Here is a 16463-nt window from a genome sequence, read left to right on the forward strand (position 1 = left end):
ACAAGATGCAAAAATTGTCCCAGTATTCTTACAACGCTCTATGTAATTTTATATTCTCACAGTGTTGTCATACATTATATTATATGGTGCATGTAGGCTGTCCCTCCCCCCCCTCCCCTTTAATTTAATTTAATTCGAGTTTTTGAATGATAGAAAAATATGTCTTAGGTTAAAGTTGCATCGGTCGGGAAAAGAAATACGATTACATGGAAATTATTATTATTATTATTATTATTATTATTATTATTATTATTATTATTATTATTATTATTATTATTGTTGTTGTTGTTGTTGTTGTTGTTGTTATTGTTGTTATTATTATTTTTGTCCTTTTTTCAAGAAGTCATCCTTTGGAGACTTAAGAATAATCAATAATGATTTTATTAAGTTTTATTTGTTTTTTTTTTTCTTTTTTTTCTTAATAAAAAAGTACATTTTTGTTGTCATATTATAGTTCGTAAATAAGTTTATAAAAAAAAAAAAATGAAATATATCTCGAAGGATATTATTTTGTTTGACTTTTGAGATAACGTTTGAGAAAAATAAAAAAAAATCTTCCATTGAGAAAGATGTAAATATCTTATACCTACATATTTCATCTAAAGATAGATTAGAATCTAACATTTTCATCTGAATAATAGATCGCTATTATTCTTTGTTACATAAATCATAGTAATTGTACAAAACGATGTCTTTTCGTATCAACACGTTTTCTAATACTATGTAACAACTATGTTAACACTGTTACGATAAGACATACAATCGGAGATTGTAATATTAGCTCGAAAGTATCTACTAAACTTGCAGCACGTGTCATTATAATTACATTCTATTATATTCTTTACAGGCAGATTGTTCACGATAAGGCATTGTTTTTTATTTTGACTGTAAAAAAAAAAAAAAAAAAAAAAAAAAAAAAAATAAAAAAATGAACAAAATATCGAATGAATTATTTCTATTATTTATTTATTATTTTTAATTTATTATTATCGATTGAATTACTTAACGAAAGTCATGATCTAAAAAAAAAACAAAAAAAAAAAATAAATAAAATACGTATTGATTTTACGTATTATATTTTACGTATTGATTAAGACGTATGTATTTAAACGAATAAATTTAATAATAATATTTTTCTTATTTAGACGAAATAAAATGATACATCCTGAATTAATTTTTCCTTATTAATTGTCGCATTATGATGATCAAAATGTATTGTTTCATTTGAAATAATAAAAAAAGAAAGAAAATAAAAAAAAAAAAACACATTACCATAAGATCTAACAAAAATGACATTGAAAAAAATAATTTTCATATTATTATATTTTTGAAGAAAACAAGTTTTTCTTTAAACATATATTTATATCGTCAAAAAATAACAGTGACATTAAACGTGTTCGAGTTAAATGTGATACCTAATTATGAACGTAATTATGAACGAAAAAAGAATCGTTTAGGACGTAACATTTTCGATTTGTTCTGTTGGTTATATTGTATTTAATATTTTCCATTGAAATTCTATTTTTTTTTTTTTTTTAATGAAATTTCGACATTTCTCATATGGCCATCCATATAAAGGTTGTACTCGAAAGTACTCAAATGATTCAAAGAAAAAAAAAAAATCGTAGTTTTTTTATTTTATTTATTCGGAAAAAAGAGATTAACCTAAATGGATTTCGGATAAAAAATAATTGATTTAAAAAGGAAAAAAAGAATTAATCCTAGAAACTTTTCGTCTATTCATATGTATATATAAATTTTATATAACACGAGTTTATGTAATAATACGGAATATATACCATGTGTTATATGGGGGATAACCATATAACGTGTACATATTAGAAATTGATGACTCATTGCTCGTTTCCCATGTATTAACCCTCTTCTGGTTCTATCTAGCATAAAATCAGGCAGTTTTCATCGGTTATGAGAATTGTTGCAGCTGACGTTCAATCAAATGCTTTCAAACGAAACATAAAATATCCTGTTTACTTACGACGATAATTATTACGGAACATGTTCAATTATTATTTTATTAATTAGATATTAGATTATTAGATAATAATTATATATACGCACACACATGTGTATGCGTACGAAAGCCATTTAATAGTAGAATTAATAATCTATCTTTAACACGTCTATCAATTTAAAAGATATTTCAAAAAAAAAAAAAAAAGAGAAAAGAGAAAAAAATTTTCTCTCTCGTAACTAAATTTAATATAGGATTTAATTTTGCTATAGTAAATAAAGCACAAATGATTTGTTTAATAATATTTATTTTTTTTTTAATGGATATTATTTCAGTCGTTGAATAATAAATTAAAATTGTATTATTTAAGAAAAAGAAAAACGATGGTTTATTCTTTATTATTTCGAATGTTTTTTTTTTTTTTTTTTTTATTTTATAACAATAAAAAGAGAAAAAGTAAAAGATAATTTATTTAATGTATTCGTAATAATTATTATTTTTCGATCATTTACGAGACAAAATTGTATGAATGAATAAAATTGTTTAATACATACGTTTAATTTTACAATAATAAATAAAACAAATGTATAACTTTTGATTAACATTATCGTAATATTTATTATTTACAGTTGTTCTTTAAGACGAAAGATCCGAAGTCCATCATTTAAATTTAATTTCGAAGGAACGACGAGTTATCAAAGGAACGGTAAGTTATTAAAACAAAAAAACAATAACATAACTAACAAGATATTACTACGATCGATATTAATTCAATTTATTCTCGTTTCATTAAATTCGATATGTTTATGTTTCCATCGTTAGCTCCCTTTCTTTATTACCGTCTTGACTCGTAATATGTCATTGGTTACTCACATTGATTTATTATTATTACCGACATATATTTTTTGATTACTATAATCTATTTATCCAATAACTTTATATGGATATCAGGGATATCGAGAAATGTAGTTCTATAAAATCGACATTTTATTTATTTATTTATTTTTCTTTATCTTTATCTTTTCGTCTTAACATTTTATTACATTCGTAAAATAATGTCATGGAAATTATGTTCCACCATTTCAGAAGTTAGAACTCATAATATTTATTGATCCGGTTTGAAATAGATAAGAAGACCGTCGTTAGACTCGGTCAATTCGATCGATAGGTAGGTAGGTTGGTAGGTAGCCCGATTTTCTCGTTTGATCGGTTTTCGTGTCTCCCATAGTGAAAGTCCTTCTTCCGGCTGGCATATTTCCCAGCGATCATGCAGAAATCCGGTTCTTACGGTAATTGAAAACCACCATGCGAAGCGAGCAACAGCAAACGTAGAAACATCGTTTCTCTCTCTCTTTTTCTCTGTGTGCGTGTTTGTATGTATATATATATATATGTGTGTATGTGTTTTTAAACGTGCAAGAGAGCACGCGCGCGCGCGCGCGCGCAGGTGCATCGATCGTATGTTACCAAGTACCAACCGATAAATAATTTATGAACGGCATCGCGTGCTCGAGAAAAGTGAATGAAATCGTTCTTACGCATTACGATTACATCTGTGACGATTTAACCGAACAACTATGAAACACACTCTCATTCTAGTTTCTAACTCGATCTAACGATCGATCGAGTTGGTTGCCCGGTTAAACTCTTTAAGCCTTTAAGCGACAATTACTATGAGAGACTCACTAAGCGTAAAGCAAGAGTTTATTACCCTTGCTCTTACGTCTGATAATTAACCTTTTGACCTCTCTACGATATACGATACTGTAAGGAGAAGATTAACGTAAGATTGAAAATCGAAATAACGTACATGTACACCGAGATGCATTAATAGAGAGTATAACCCGACCGTTTCTCTCCCTTACAGTTTGCCCATGTTTCCTTTTACATTTGTATTCTTTTAGCCCTTTTAATTCTATCATTATGGTTATTTAGTGGTTCTCAATTCGCTTTGATAAATTTTTTACAAAATTACTTTTATTCATTATCTTTATTGTTTAAAAAAAGATTTTTTTTTAATCGATGAAGAATATTGTTCTCTCTCTTTTTTTTTTCTTTATTCCTTTTCATTGAACAATTTTTATTAATAATAATAACGTTGTACCAAAAATATTTTATATTGAATATCGATTGAATGATAAATATAATAGAACGGTTTGAGAAAAAATTTTTTTTTCCTTTCGCCATTTTCGACAATTTTGTCATCTTTTATCTCTTTGTTTCATTGATTAGATTTACTTTTAATTGTCGATTCACGTGAATATTATTATTAATGATTTTCAATTCGTATTAGTAATTTTATACGATTATACTTTTATTAATAATATCTTATTAAAATTTTTTATTGAAGAAACCTGTTTTTTTTTTTTTTTTTTTTTTTTATTAATTTGTATTGAATAATTTTTACTAATAATATATTGTATTAAAAATAATATATATTGTGTTTAGATCGAATGATCTTTTGTATTTTCTATTAGTCCTCATATTTTATCGTCAGATTATTATTGATTCTTAATTCATGTAAATATTAGAAGTTTTATTAACGATATTTTTATATTAAAAATAAATCATACAAATAAAATAATAAGAAAGAATTGAGAACCAATACTTTTTTTGATAATCAATACTTACGTCTTCTGTTGAATTTTTTGATTAGATTATTCGTGGTTCTCAATTTAAGTAAATATTAGAATTTTTACTGATAATACATTAGTATTGAAAATATATCATATGGATAAAATGATAAGAACGTATTGAGAACCAATACTTATCTTGGCAGTAAACACTTATGTCTTCTGTCGATATTCTGATTTTCTAATTAGATTACATATGGTTCTCAATTTATGTAAATATTAACATTTTTATTTACGATATATTTATAGAAAGTTATTTACAAACAACTATTATCCATTAACTTGTTGCTTTTTTGAATCTACGTAATTATATTTGGATCTATATATATATATATATATATACATATATATATATATATATATATATATATAAAATATTTAATTTATATATATATTATAAATATATATATAAATTAAATATAAATATATATATTTAATAAATAGTTTATATATATATATATGACTTTATTATATATATATAAACTATTTATTAAAATTAAATGATATTATTCGCTGTAGAATAGAACCATAAAAATAATATATGATATTAAAATCTTTGCCATTAAAAATTAACTCTTAGAACGCGTGATGCTATACTACGGCCTATATCTACATAATGTATTTCAAACTGATAGCTATCAAAAAATTGAAAATTTCCGGACTTGAGATTCATCGTTTAATTACAGCAATATGAATTAAATTCGTTAGTACATGAATAAATATTAAACGAATAACACTAAATGAATAACATGAAATTAGCAGTAATAACTTTAAAGCTGTATAACATTTATCACATTTATCACATTTATCTTTTTTTTCTTTTTTTACATGGACACACATTTCGTCTTCAGAATTCTAATCATCAATCATATCTTAGATCGCAAAGGTTTCGTATGTTCGCTGATGTACACGGAACATATGTAGATCGAAAGATGATAGAGTATACGAAAAGTCATGGATCAAAACGAAAATAGGTTGTAGAATTTATTCAATTTCTAATACAGTTATCCAATTCTTCATAGTTCTTAATAAATTAAATGTGTTTGTTTCATTGCTTTCTTAATTGACATTTAATTTTTCATTTTTATAAATTTCAATTGAAATTTAATTTTTAAATATCCCATTCTATGTAAATAGTTTTATTTAATTTGCTTTTTCATTATTCACCACTCATCTGATTTATAATGATAAGTTGATCACTCAATAATCTGTTGCGAGAGTCACCAAATCCAAAAAAAAAAAAAAAAAAAAAAAACACAAACAAAAAATAAACAATAGTAAAATCGCAAAATGTAATTATCACGACATTAAGATGTTTTCGACTGGATTATATATAAAAAAAGGAATAATTAAAAAAAAAAAAATAAAACAATAAAAATAAAATCCATTAAATAAAAATAAAAAGATCATAATATGATTTTCATGACATTAGAATGTTTTCGACTGGTTTATTATAAAAAAAAAAAAGGATGTTTTCCAATAAAAAGCAATTGGTGATTTTCTAAAAAAACATCTTTTCTAAATGGAAAGGCAATCATCAATTACAAAAATTAAACATAAAAACTTACAAAAAACAAAAACTTTGAATAATCGTACGACCATACACTAATACTTAGTTTTCTTATCGAAACGATCCACATCATGAAAAATCACCAATTTTACGTTCGTTTGATCCATGACTCTCCACCTTTGTAGGACACCCGATTTATAAAACAAAGACAACGGAGTTGAAATTTCACATGGAACGCACAAACAGAAGGATTCCGATTCCGTAGAATCTTTTTTCTCCCAACATCCATCGGGGTGTTACCACTCGTTGTTTACCATAAAAAGAAAAAAAAAAAAAAAAAAAAAAAAAAGAAAAGAAGAAAAACAAAAGAAAAAACAGAAGAAGAAAAAAAGCAACAAAACAAAAGAAAAAAGAAGAAAACAAGAGGGGAGAAAAAACAAAGCGTTTAAAAAGAATTAAAAAGAATCCTTCACTCGGCCCCTTTCCCCTTACCATCCTTCGGCCTCACCCCTTCTTTGACGTTCAGTCACAGTCTCCTCACCGTCTCCAATACCCTCCCCCTCCTCCCCTCTAACTCAACCCAACTAAGAAGAAAGAGAAAAGGACAGTAGGAAAAGGAAGAAGGGTGACGAAGGATTGCGCATTCGACCGGGACTATCGTCGATCAGTCGCGCGAGTTTGTCTTTGAAAACTGAAACAGTGAGTTTGTGTTGACCATAGAGGTGTATGGGGGAGATAACGACTTTGCCGGGTGCAGATCGCAACGTAGATTTATCTGGCTCGACGAGCACCGACTCTGTTTCCCCATCGGCTATTCCTCCTCCTCCTCCTCCACTTCTACCTCCATCTCCACCTCCACCTCCATCTCCTCCACCTCTTCCTTTTCCTTCACCATCACTTTTACCACTTTCTTCTCCCCCCACCACTACCACCTCACCACCTATTCCTACTCCTTCTACTCCTACTTCTACTTCTTTTTTTCTTCCACCCGATCTTTGTAATCGCATGGCGGCCCTCTCTGAATTCCGAATACGATGAGAAAGGACGGGGAGGGGTAAGGAATGGTAAGAAGAAGTAAGGAAGGGTGCTGACGAACGTTGAGATGTGAAGGAGGAAGGGATAAGGAGAAGTAGTGACGAATGTTGTGATGCGAAAGAGGAAGGGGTAAGGAGGGATGGTGACGAACGCTGAAAAGTCAGGATGGAAGGGGTTAAGGTGAAGATGACAGGGAGAGGGAAAGGACGTGGAAAAGAACGAACCAAGGAAAAGAGAGGAAGGGAAACGAAAGAAAGAAAAATAATAAAAAAAAAAAAAAAGAAAAAAAGACAATAACAACAAATAGACGAAAAGAAATAGAGGGAAAGATATAAATGAGAAACCAATTTAAATTAGAAATCTGTTCGTCAATGAGATTTACAAATTTTGTTAAATTCGAAAGAGTTTCGATTTATTTCCTTATTGGGATTATTCTTCGGGGGAACGATCTCGTGAATTCGTCGAACAGAAAGGTAAACTTTCTAATCACGCTAGATCTCGCCTAAATTCTATATTATTTGATGATTTTCCTTTTCATTTCTTTTCTCGTTCTTTTCTTTTTTTTCTCTTCTTTTTTTTTTGTTGTTTTTCTTTCTTTGTCTTATTACAAACAATATAAACAATGTCAATTAGTAAATCAATCGGATGAATCGATAAAAATCTATCGTTTAGATTCTTTTGAAAATCGGCGTGTTATAAAAGAATGTTGCTAAACGTTTAAGTAAACAAGTCATTAAAATTTTTCCAAATTAAATTTTATTTTATTTCTTTTTTTTCTTTTTTTATATTCTCGAATATGAACAATATTTATTAGTAAATACTGGATAAATCAATTAAAATTTATGTATTATATAAACTATATTAGTATAATCAATATTTTATTATTTAAAAAATAATAAAAGTAATCAAATAGTATCGAAAATATAATATCTTTTGTTTATCTATATTTTACATATAAAATACGTATGTATAAATTTACAGAAATTTGGGAATTTATGAAAATTCCAATATTGTTGAAATTTTTATAAATATAGATACTTCTATTCATTTACACACACACATACACACGCACACGATATATATATATATATATATATATATCGAAAAAAAATATAAATATATTATATAAATATATATACATAAGAATATAATAATCTTAATATATCCAAAATTCCGGCATTATCTATCCAACTGAAATAGAATTTTACAATAATAAAATTCTATGACATAAAAATGACAAGGATATGAAAAATATAATACATATATATATATACATATATATATATATATATGTATAATGTATATTAAATAATACAATATTAGCAATTCTCTCCTACGTCACTCTTCTTTTTCGAGAACAAAGCTCTCGAAGATTATGCCAATCACGTGAGCGGAATAATCATTTAAAGGAAAGAAATGCGACGCGACAACGAAGATAACTTTTGTCCGATCCTTCGGCACGTGGCTTTGATACGTCGAGGACGATACGCAAGTGGACTATCTGATGCCATCCTATATCGTGCTTCATACAAATGGAATTTCTGTGGGATTTTTTAGGGAACATTTTATTGGTCGATAGAGGATTATTCAAACTGAAAAGCTTTTGAAAAATTCTCGTTTGTTTCTGCACGATATCGTTAATTTCAATTATTATCTTCATAAAATTCAAGGTCATGGCCGATAATAATACGATAAGGGAAGAAGGGTTGGGGTGGGGGAATTAAAAGCAAAACAAAGCGAAGGTTGTAAAAGAAAAGTGATCATACTTTTTTCTTTTCTTTCCTTTCCTTTTTTTCCTTTTTTTCTTTTAAGTTTTTAAAAATATTTTCTCTCAAAGGAGAGTTTAAAGAGGTAACACCCTTAAACGTAACAACAGGTTGCATCGTTGGAAAAGGCATCTCTACAAATGGAAGACATCTTTCTCTCTCTCTCTCTCTCTCTCTCTCTCTCTCTCTCTCTCTCGTTCTCTCTCTCTCTCTCTCTCTCTCTAACACTCTGGTTGAATCGATACCTATAATTTCAGGATACCGCATATCCCGTGCGATGCTACTACTATAAGAACGTTGCTAGGTAAAATACTACGTATGGTGTTGCTCGTGTTGTGTATAGCTTCGAGCTCAGATCGAAACTTATTCAAGCAGGTAGTAGTAGGTCTTTCGGTCTGTCGGTTTCTCGGTCGGTCGGTCGGTCGGTCGGTTGGTCGGTTGGTTGGTTGGTTGGTTGGTCGGTCGATCGGTCGGTCGTTTGCCCAACGAAAATTACTTCGAAACGATAGCCGAGGTAGTCATCGTCGCTCATTTTCGTTTCTTACACGCGCGAACTAATTTATGAAAATGCTCGATCTCCGCCTCTCTACGAGGCTGAACTTTTATACTACTACTGATTTCTACGAAGCACGAAACAGAAACAAAATCGCGATCTATTTCGCGCCGATTTGTGCTGATCGATGATCATATTCTTTTGATGTAACCTTTTTTTTTTTCTTTCTTCCTTTTTTTCATTTTTTATTCATTTATTTTGTAGATATTGGAACGATTTGATATGGGATATCTAAAAATTGTTTCCTTCGACATACGGTATCGAGAATTTTCGAATAAGAGATAATTGCTTTTTTTAATTATTTTTTTCTTTTTTTTTTTATTTCTATTTTTTCTCTTTTTTTTTCTTGTCATTTTAATGTCAAATTTGTTATGTTTGATAGTAGAAAGATAACGAGACATCTAGAATTTTACATGTATCAATCCAGAATAAATGATAAGTTAAGAGCAAATTTTGCGACGATATCTTTCGTTAATTAATCATCTAATTCGTTTAAATATTAATAGTAATCAAAATGTATAAATAAATAGCAAATAATAAAATATGATTTATCATTTCATTTAATAAAATATTCTATTAAGAATTATAATTAATAATTAACGTTAAAATCTTCGATATTTCTTTATTACATTCATTAATTTGATAGATATTTATAAAAACAAAAAGAAAATAAAAAAAACCGTTTATTTAATATTCATTTTAATTCATTGAATTTTATAATAATAAATAAATAAATGGAGGTTTTAACTAACGTTTTGTTAAAATAATAATTATTTAATTCATATAAAACAAGAAATTCGAAATCTAACATTTCGATGTTCATTTCGAAAAAAAAAAAAAATCTATATATATATAGCTATGTATAATTCGCAAAAATTTCTTCAAATAGAATATTTAACGTAATAATAATGTTGAAATATTAACAAACTATAAGCAACTTAAAACTTGCTTATCATTGACCATAGCAAACGATAAAGTAAATATTTTTCTAATAATAATTCAAAAAAATTAAATTCAAGATTCGTTATTCTAACGACATAGATACATCTAACGTTAATAATATATCGTTATATATAACGTCAATATATATATATATATATACATATTTAACGGAGATATATTCGCAAATGTTTCCACGAAGAGAACATTTAACACGAAAATTATATCGGACCACACTTTTGAAGTCTCATGTAATTTAAAAATTTATTTGCATAACATCTAAGTAATAAAACGTCTGGGATTCGCGATGTGTTAACGTAACATATAGTTCGGTATTCGGCAATGACAATCATTGCCGTTGAAATTCGAACACGGTGACTGTAATTTCGAGACATTCGGCCGAGTCCTTGCGCCTGCAATTTCATGCCGCGTTAAGAAACTGATCGAAAAGCCGTGGGCTACGAATTCAATGTGTGCTGGAGGGGATGGGGGGAGGGGGGAGGAGGGAGGGGTCGGTAGGATGGACGAGGGGAGGGGGGGGATACACCTGTGGCCTTCCCGAAATGCATCCTAAAATGAAAGGAGAGTAAGAAAAAAAAAAAATAAAATAAAATAAATAAGACAAAAAAAGAAAAGATAAGATAGATAGAAAGAGAAAGAAGACAGGGTGGAGTTTTAAAGGCGGGTAGAGATTTAAAAAAAAAAAGAAAAAATACAAGAAAAAATGAAAAGAAATTTCCAGCCCTTCTCGAAGACGAACTGGCGAGGATCGTTAAGCGATCGCAATTTCCGCCGATCGACGAGTCGCCCTTCGTCATCCTCGAGGCGCGGAATGCCGACGTCGCGAGTAACTAACTAAGTACGAGAAGCGGCTGATACGCGTTTTCATCCTACATAATGAACGATCCACATCGTACGGTGGTTCGTGTTTTCGTCGAATCACCATTCCACGATGGTACGTTGATGGTACCGTCGTTCCGATTAACTAAAATCATTCGATTCTTTATACATCCTTTATATTTTTAACGATTGTTCTTATTAACGAGTTGTTAGATCAATGTCGTTATAGAAAACAAAAACGTTTAAGGGATACAAAGTTATACCCGGTGATTAATTGAAATCATTTCGTTTCTTTATACGTTCTTTCATATTTTTTACGATTGCACCTTAATAACCGAGTGGCTGAATCAATTTTATGTAGAAAATAAAAACGTTTACTCTAATCGTTTAAGAGTGCAGTTGATTTATTGAATGAATTATTTCAAACGTGATGATACATCGGTTCGTTCCAATTAACTAAAATCACTTTGCTTTTTTATACGTTCTTTAACGATTCTTCTTAATAACGAGCTGTCGGATTAATGTCTTTTAGAAAAACAAAAACGTTTATGTTAAACGTTTAACACGTTCCGTGCCATGTGTTCCACCGGTGGTACACGTTAAACTTGATCTTCAGGCCACGTGTACCACCGGTGGTACACGCAATCATTTTTTTCTTTAGTCAAAATATCAAATGGCCTGAACGACAAGTCAGGCAAAAATGGTTTGTCAACGGAACGTGTTAAAGGATACAAATGATGACCGAAGAATAATTAAAATCATACGATTTTTTATACGTTCTTTATATTTTTAACGATTGTTATTAATAACGAGTTATTGGATTAATTTCTTTTAGAAAAACAAAGCCATTTACGTTAATCATTTAAGGGATACCCGAATGAATTATATCAAACATATATACATTGTTGTATAACTCTTCGTCCATTAATTTTTTCGCGTATTGATTACAGAGATAAGTTTCACTCGTGCGAAAAGATTTTAAATCGAACTCGGTAAGTAAGTAAGTATTTCTTACGTATACGGTGTTCGCACGCGACTGAAAATATTGTTTCTTTTTGAGAGGCAAAGTTACAACGTGTGCGCGCGCGCGCGTACATACGCGCGTACCTATACACACGCACATATACACACACTCGCGCGAAAAGACATGCGCAAACTTATCGTTTAAGGTACAAATTACTTGAAAGACTAAGTCCTTCGTCGTTAATGACCAAATGGCACGCCAAGTGGTTGAACTTGATCTTCTAACAGGGCGCACTATTGCGCTAACTAGAACCCTCCCCCTCCTCCTCCCCTTATCACTCATCCCTCAACCCACCATTTTCTTGTTCGCTACATCTCATCTTTCAGGGTCAAAGTTCTGAACTCATAGATTTATGTGTTTCTCGTGTAAATGAAGAAAGGAAGAAAGGAACAAAATAATCTAATATGGATTAGAAAATTAATTTAGAATTAAAAGAGAAATCTTATTGTATTTAATCGTATTGAACTATGTCGCCGCGTTTAATTGTTAACTATATTTATTTGGCCGTTATTTTTATTAATTAATATGAAAAATATTTTGTATAATAAATGGTCAATATTTATTTTGGTCGATTTTTTTATTAATTTTATTAATTTTATTAATTTTATTAATTAATGGTAAAAGTGTTCATCACACAACTGTGTGATACGTCAATATATTCATATTTATATACATATACATACATATATATATATATATATATATATATATGCATAAACACACAAACGCACCTATGAATATTTTGATCGGTATAATTAATTAAGTGTCAGAGTTGCGCCACCCATATTATCATATTATCATATTATCATATTATCATATTATCATATTATCATATTATTATCATATTAGAGGTATTTAATTATAAAAAATTGACCATTTATTTTAAACACTGATTTAATAACTATCATTCGTTAATTGTCAATTTAACGCAGATTTCTGACTGGTATTATTAATGGATGATCTTTACATCGCATATTTATTATTTTTAATATTTCTATTATTATTATTATTATTATTATTATTATTATTATTATTATTATTATTATTATTATGTTACTATAGAGAGAAAGATATTTAAATTAGCTTTTATTAAATCGATCAAAGCATTCCATAATCTAAAGGATAACTCGTGCAGCCGTTAGAATCATCATCGTTTTTAGTTCACTTAGGGAACTCACGTGGCTCGTGCGTGCCGATTTGAATGCGAGTTAAACGAAGATTTATGCGGTGGCACGTAAATATAAACAACAATATGCAATCCCCGCCTCATTGTCCCGAGCGAACAAGGCGCGAGAGCTGACCAATGCGAACTAATAAGCACGGCGCACCACAAAGATATCCTTTTGCTCTTCTTCTTCGACGGAACTTGGACATACATATCTATATACACAAACCTATACACATATACACATGCACACACATATAAACATTTACGTATCTACTGTCTCTATGTACATACGTAGATATATTCATACGTGTGTGTGTTTGTGTGTGTGTGTGTGTATCTGTGTGTACGTGTACTCGCTACCGCACCTCTCAAGACTAATCGACCGAGATGCTTCTTAACGAGCGAGTAGCAACCGGATCCGACCAATTCAGACAGTTTCGTCTCCCGCGTTTTTTGCGTTAAAACCAGCCAGAAATTTGTCTGTCGTCGTCGTCGTCGTCGTCGTCGTCGCCGCCTGCCTTAATACGTTATATGTCACAATGTCAGGACGTTGATCCATCTGTAAGTATCCAAATACCCAAACCCAAATCAAACCGAACGAAAACAAAACATTTGAACGAGAAAAACACAAGATTTATTTTCTGACGTAACCACGTGTCATTTTCCAATACGATATTTGTATTATCTTCAACCCACCGCCACCACCACCACCACCACCACCATCACTATCTTCCACTTTTTTCCTAGTATCCCCCTTGTCCCGCCAATCTTCTTAGTAAAAAGAAATTCTTTATCGATCGATATAAAAATTTCATTAACTCGGTTCAATCCGAATGATAATCTCATTGAGGTTATCTCGACCGCCCAAGACGGGATGCTATTTAAAAGGCAATCACCTTACTTCTACTTCCTTAGTCGTCGTTAGTATTATCCTTGTTGATCTATTCAAGAGATTGCTCGGATAGATCGAAAGAAATATGCTATTCTCGATCACATACGATGATAAGCGAACACAAGAGAGTTCTAATATATGATAGAATTTTCATATGGCGATATATCGTTCACGTATCTTATTCAACTTTAATGATGTAATATAGCCGAAAAATACTTTGTTCGATTATATACATAATCATATACATACTCTCGCACACACTCACGCACGGACGTTGCATATACGTTATTTATTAGCGTTAAAGAAAGTAATATTATACAATCATTGTTATAATACTCACGCTCATATCCTCCATGCTGCGTTTTATTATTGACGTTTGAAATAATTTCCCACGTAGGTCGTGTTAAATAACGTAATATATGTATATATATATATATATATATATATATATATATGTATATATATATATAATCGTATACACAAACGGACGTTAGAAGAGATTCGTCCTTCCACCTTCGGTTATGTTCTTTATCACGTGAACGTTAACACTCACATAACTGAACGAACGATCTTAGATAATAGACACGTGAATGTATTCATTAAGAGTAAGATAAACAATATGAGGAGAAGAGAATAAAAAGAAATGTAAATAAATAAACGTATATACTAAAAGATTAATCCGATTCGATATGAGGTCAAGATCGTTCGTAGAAATCGATGATCACTACATGTCAACATGTAAATACGTAAGAAAAATGAGGAAACAAATTAACCAAAAACGAAGAAATATAATAAGTAAAACCAAATGATTATCCAGATATTTTCTTCCACGATGATGAAGTATATTATTTTTCTTGTATCCAATGTTATCGACGATTGATAGATACGTCCTAAATGTAATCCCCTTCCTTCTTACTTCCCATTCGCACATCAGGCTTTCGATCTCGCGTCGAGATCGTGGCGCTGAATGTTGTCAGCTCGACGTGCTCGAGAAACATCGACGGCCAGGATGTTCCATGCATCGCGACATTCTGCTACCGCTCATTGAAGTCTCCGAGTTAATGCTTTATAACGTATCCCACGTATATTTTCTCCTTCTTTAATCACTGAATCCAATGATGAATGTTCGTCGTTGAATTTGGTTATATAAGAATTTTCGACATCGAAACCAATGAACTTCATATATTTCGTCTTGGAAAAGTTTTATATCGTTTGGAAGTAAACAAATTAAAAAAAAAAAAAAAAGAACAAAAAAAAAGGAAATAATAATAATAATCAAACGAAAGAAAAGAAAACGGAATAATAATAATAATAATAATAATAATAATAATAATAATATTAATAAATGTATACACAACTCAGTTAGAAATAATTTGATCACACGCGGACTCGCATACGTTCTTCTTCAGGCGTGCGATATCGAATAAACGAAAGGATAATAAAAGGGAGAAGAAGAGAAGTGAATGGAGGAAGTAAAGGATGAAAAAGAGTAAGAAGAAAGAAATGAGGAAGAGGAAGAAGATATTAAGGGTGGATAAGAAGATGGTGGAGGAAGACGAGGAAGACGAGGAAGAATAAGAAGAAGAAGAGATAAAGGAAGAAAAAAAGAAGATATAAGGAATAACAAAAGGAAGAATATGACGAGTATTGCGATTATGACGATTAGAATAATTAGAATAATGACGACGATGACGACGTAGATGAGGAGGTAGTAATACGAACAAAGAGAAATCATCGAAGGAGCCAAACGCTCGCCGGCTCGAGCTGAAACTCACTGAATCGGTTCTTCTGCTGCTCGGCAGGTCTGCCTTGCGCGCTGCCTTGTGGTGAGGGAGAGTTAGACCGAAGGGAGGGGGAGAGAAACAGGCAGCGCGACGTGTGTATGCCTGCGTGAGCGAGTAATAGTGTGACAGAGAGAGAGAGAGAGAGAGAGAGAGAGAGAGAGAGAGAGAGAGAGAGAGTCGGTGAGTGAGTGAAAGAAAGACAGAGAGAGAGAGAGAGAGAGAGAGAGAAAGGGCTAGAAAGAAAAAAAAAAGGGAGAAGGTAAGCGAAGCTCTTCTTCCATCCAGCCCACCACCGGCTGCCTAGGGGCTTCGACCATTATCTTTCGTCGTAGGTTTCGCTTGGTTCG

The 16463-nt window shown here is 30.6% G+C and overlaps 1 protein-coding gene across 3 annotated transcripts in view; it reads right to left on the reverse strand.

The window, feature by feature from the left end:
• LOC124956340 overlaps positions 1 to 16097 on the reverse strand; it is a 154449-nt gene extending 138352 nt beyond the window's left edge. For 2 of the 3 annotated variants that reach the window (XM_047512034.1, XM_047512036.1), the window contains exon 1: positions 14673 to 16097. In XM_047512034.1, the coding sequence (XP_047367990.1) occupies positions 14673 to 14687 (15 nt within the window). In that variant the 5' untranslated portion in view covers positions 14688 to 16097. The remainder of the gene's footprint in view (positions 1 to 14672) is intronic. The other variant, XM_047512033.1, reaches the window with a different exon arrangement.
• Positions 16098 to 16463: the final 366 nt, after the last annotated feature.

The sequence above is a fragment of the Vespa velutina genome, chromosome 21 (assembly GCF_912470025.1).
Source record: "Vespa velutina chromosome 21, iVesVel2.1, whole genome shotgun sequence".
In the NCBI taxonomy this organism is placed as follows: Eukaryota; Metazoa; Arthropoda; class Insecta; order Hymenoptera; family Vespidae; genus Vespa; species Vespa velutina.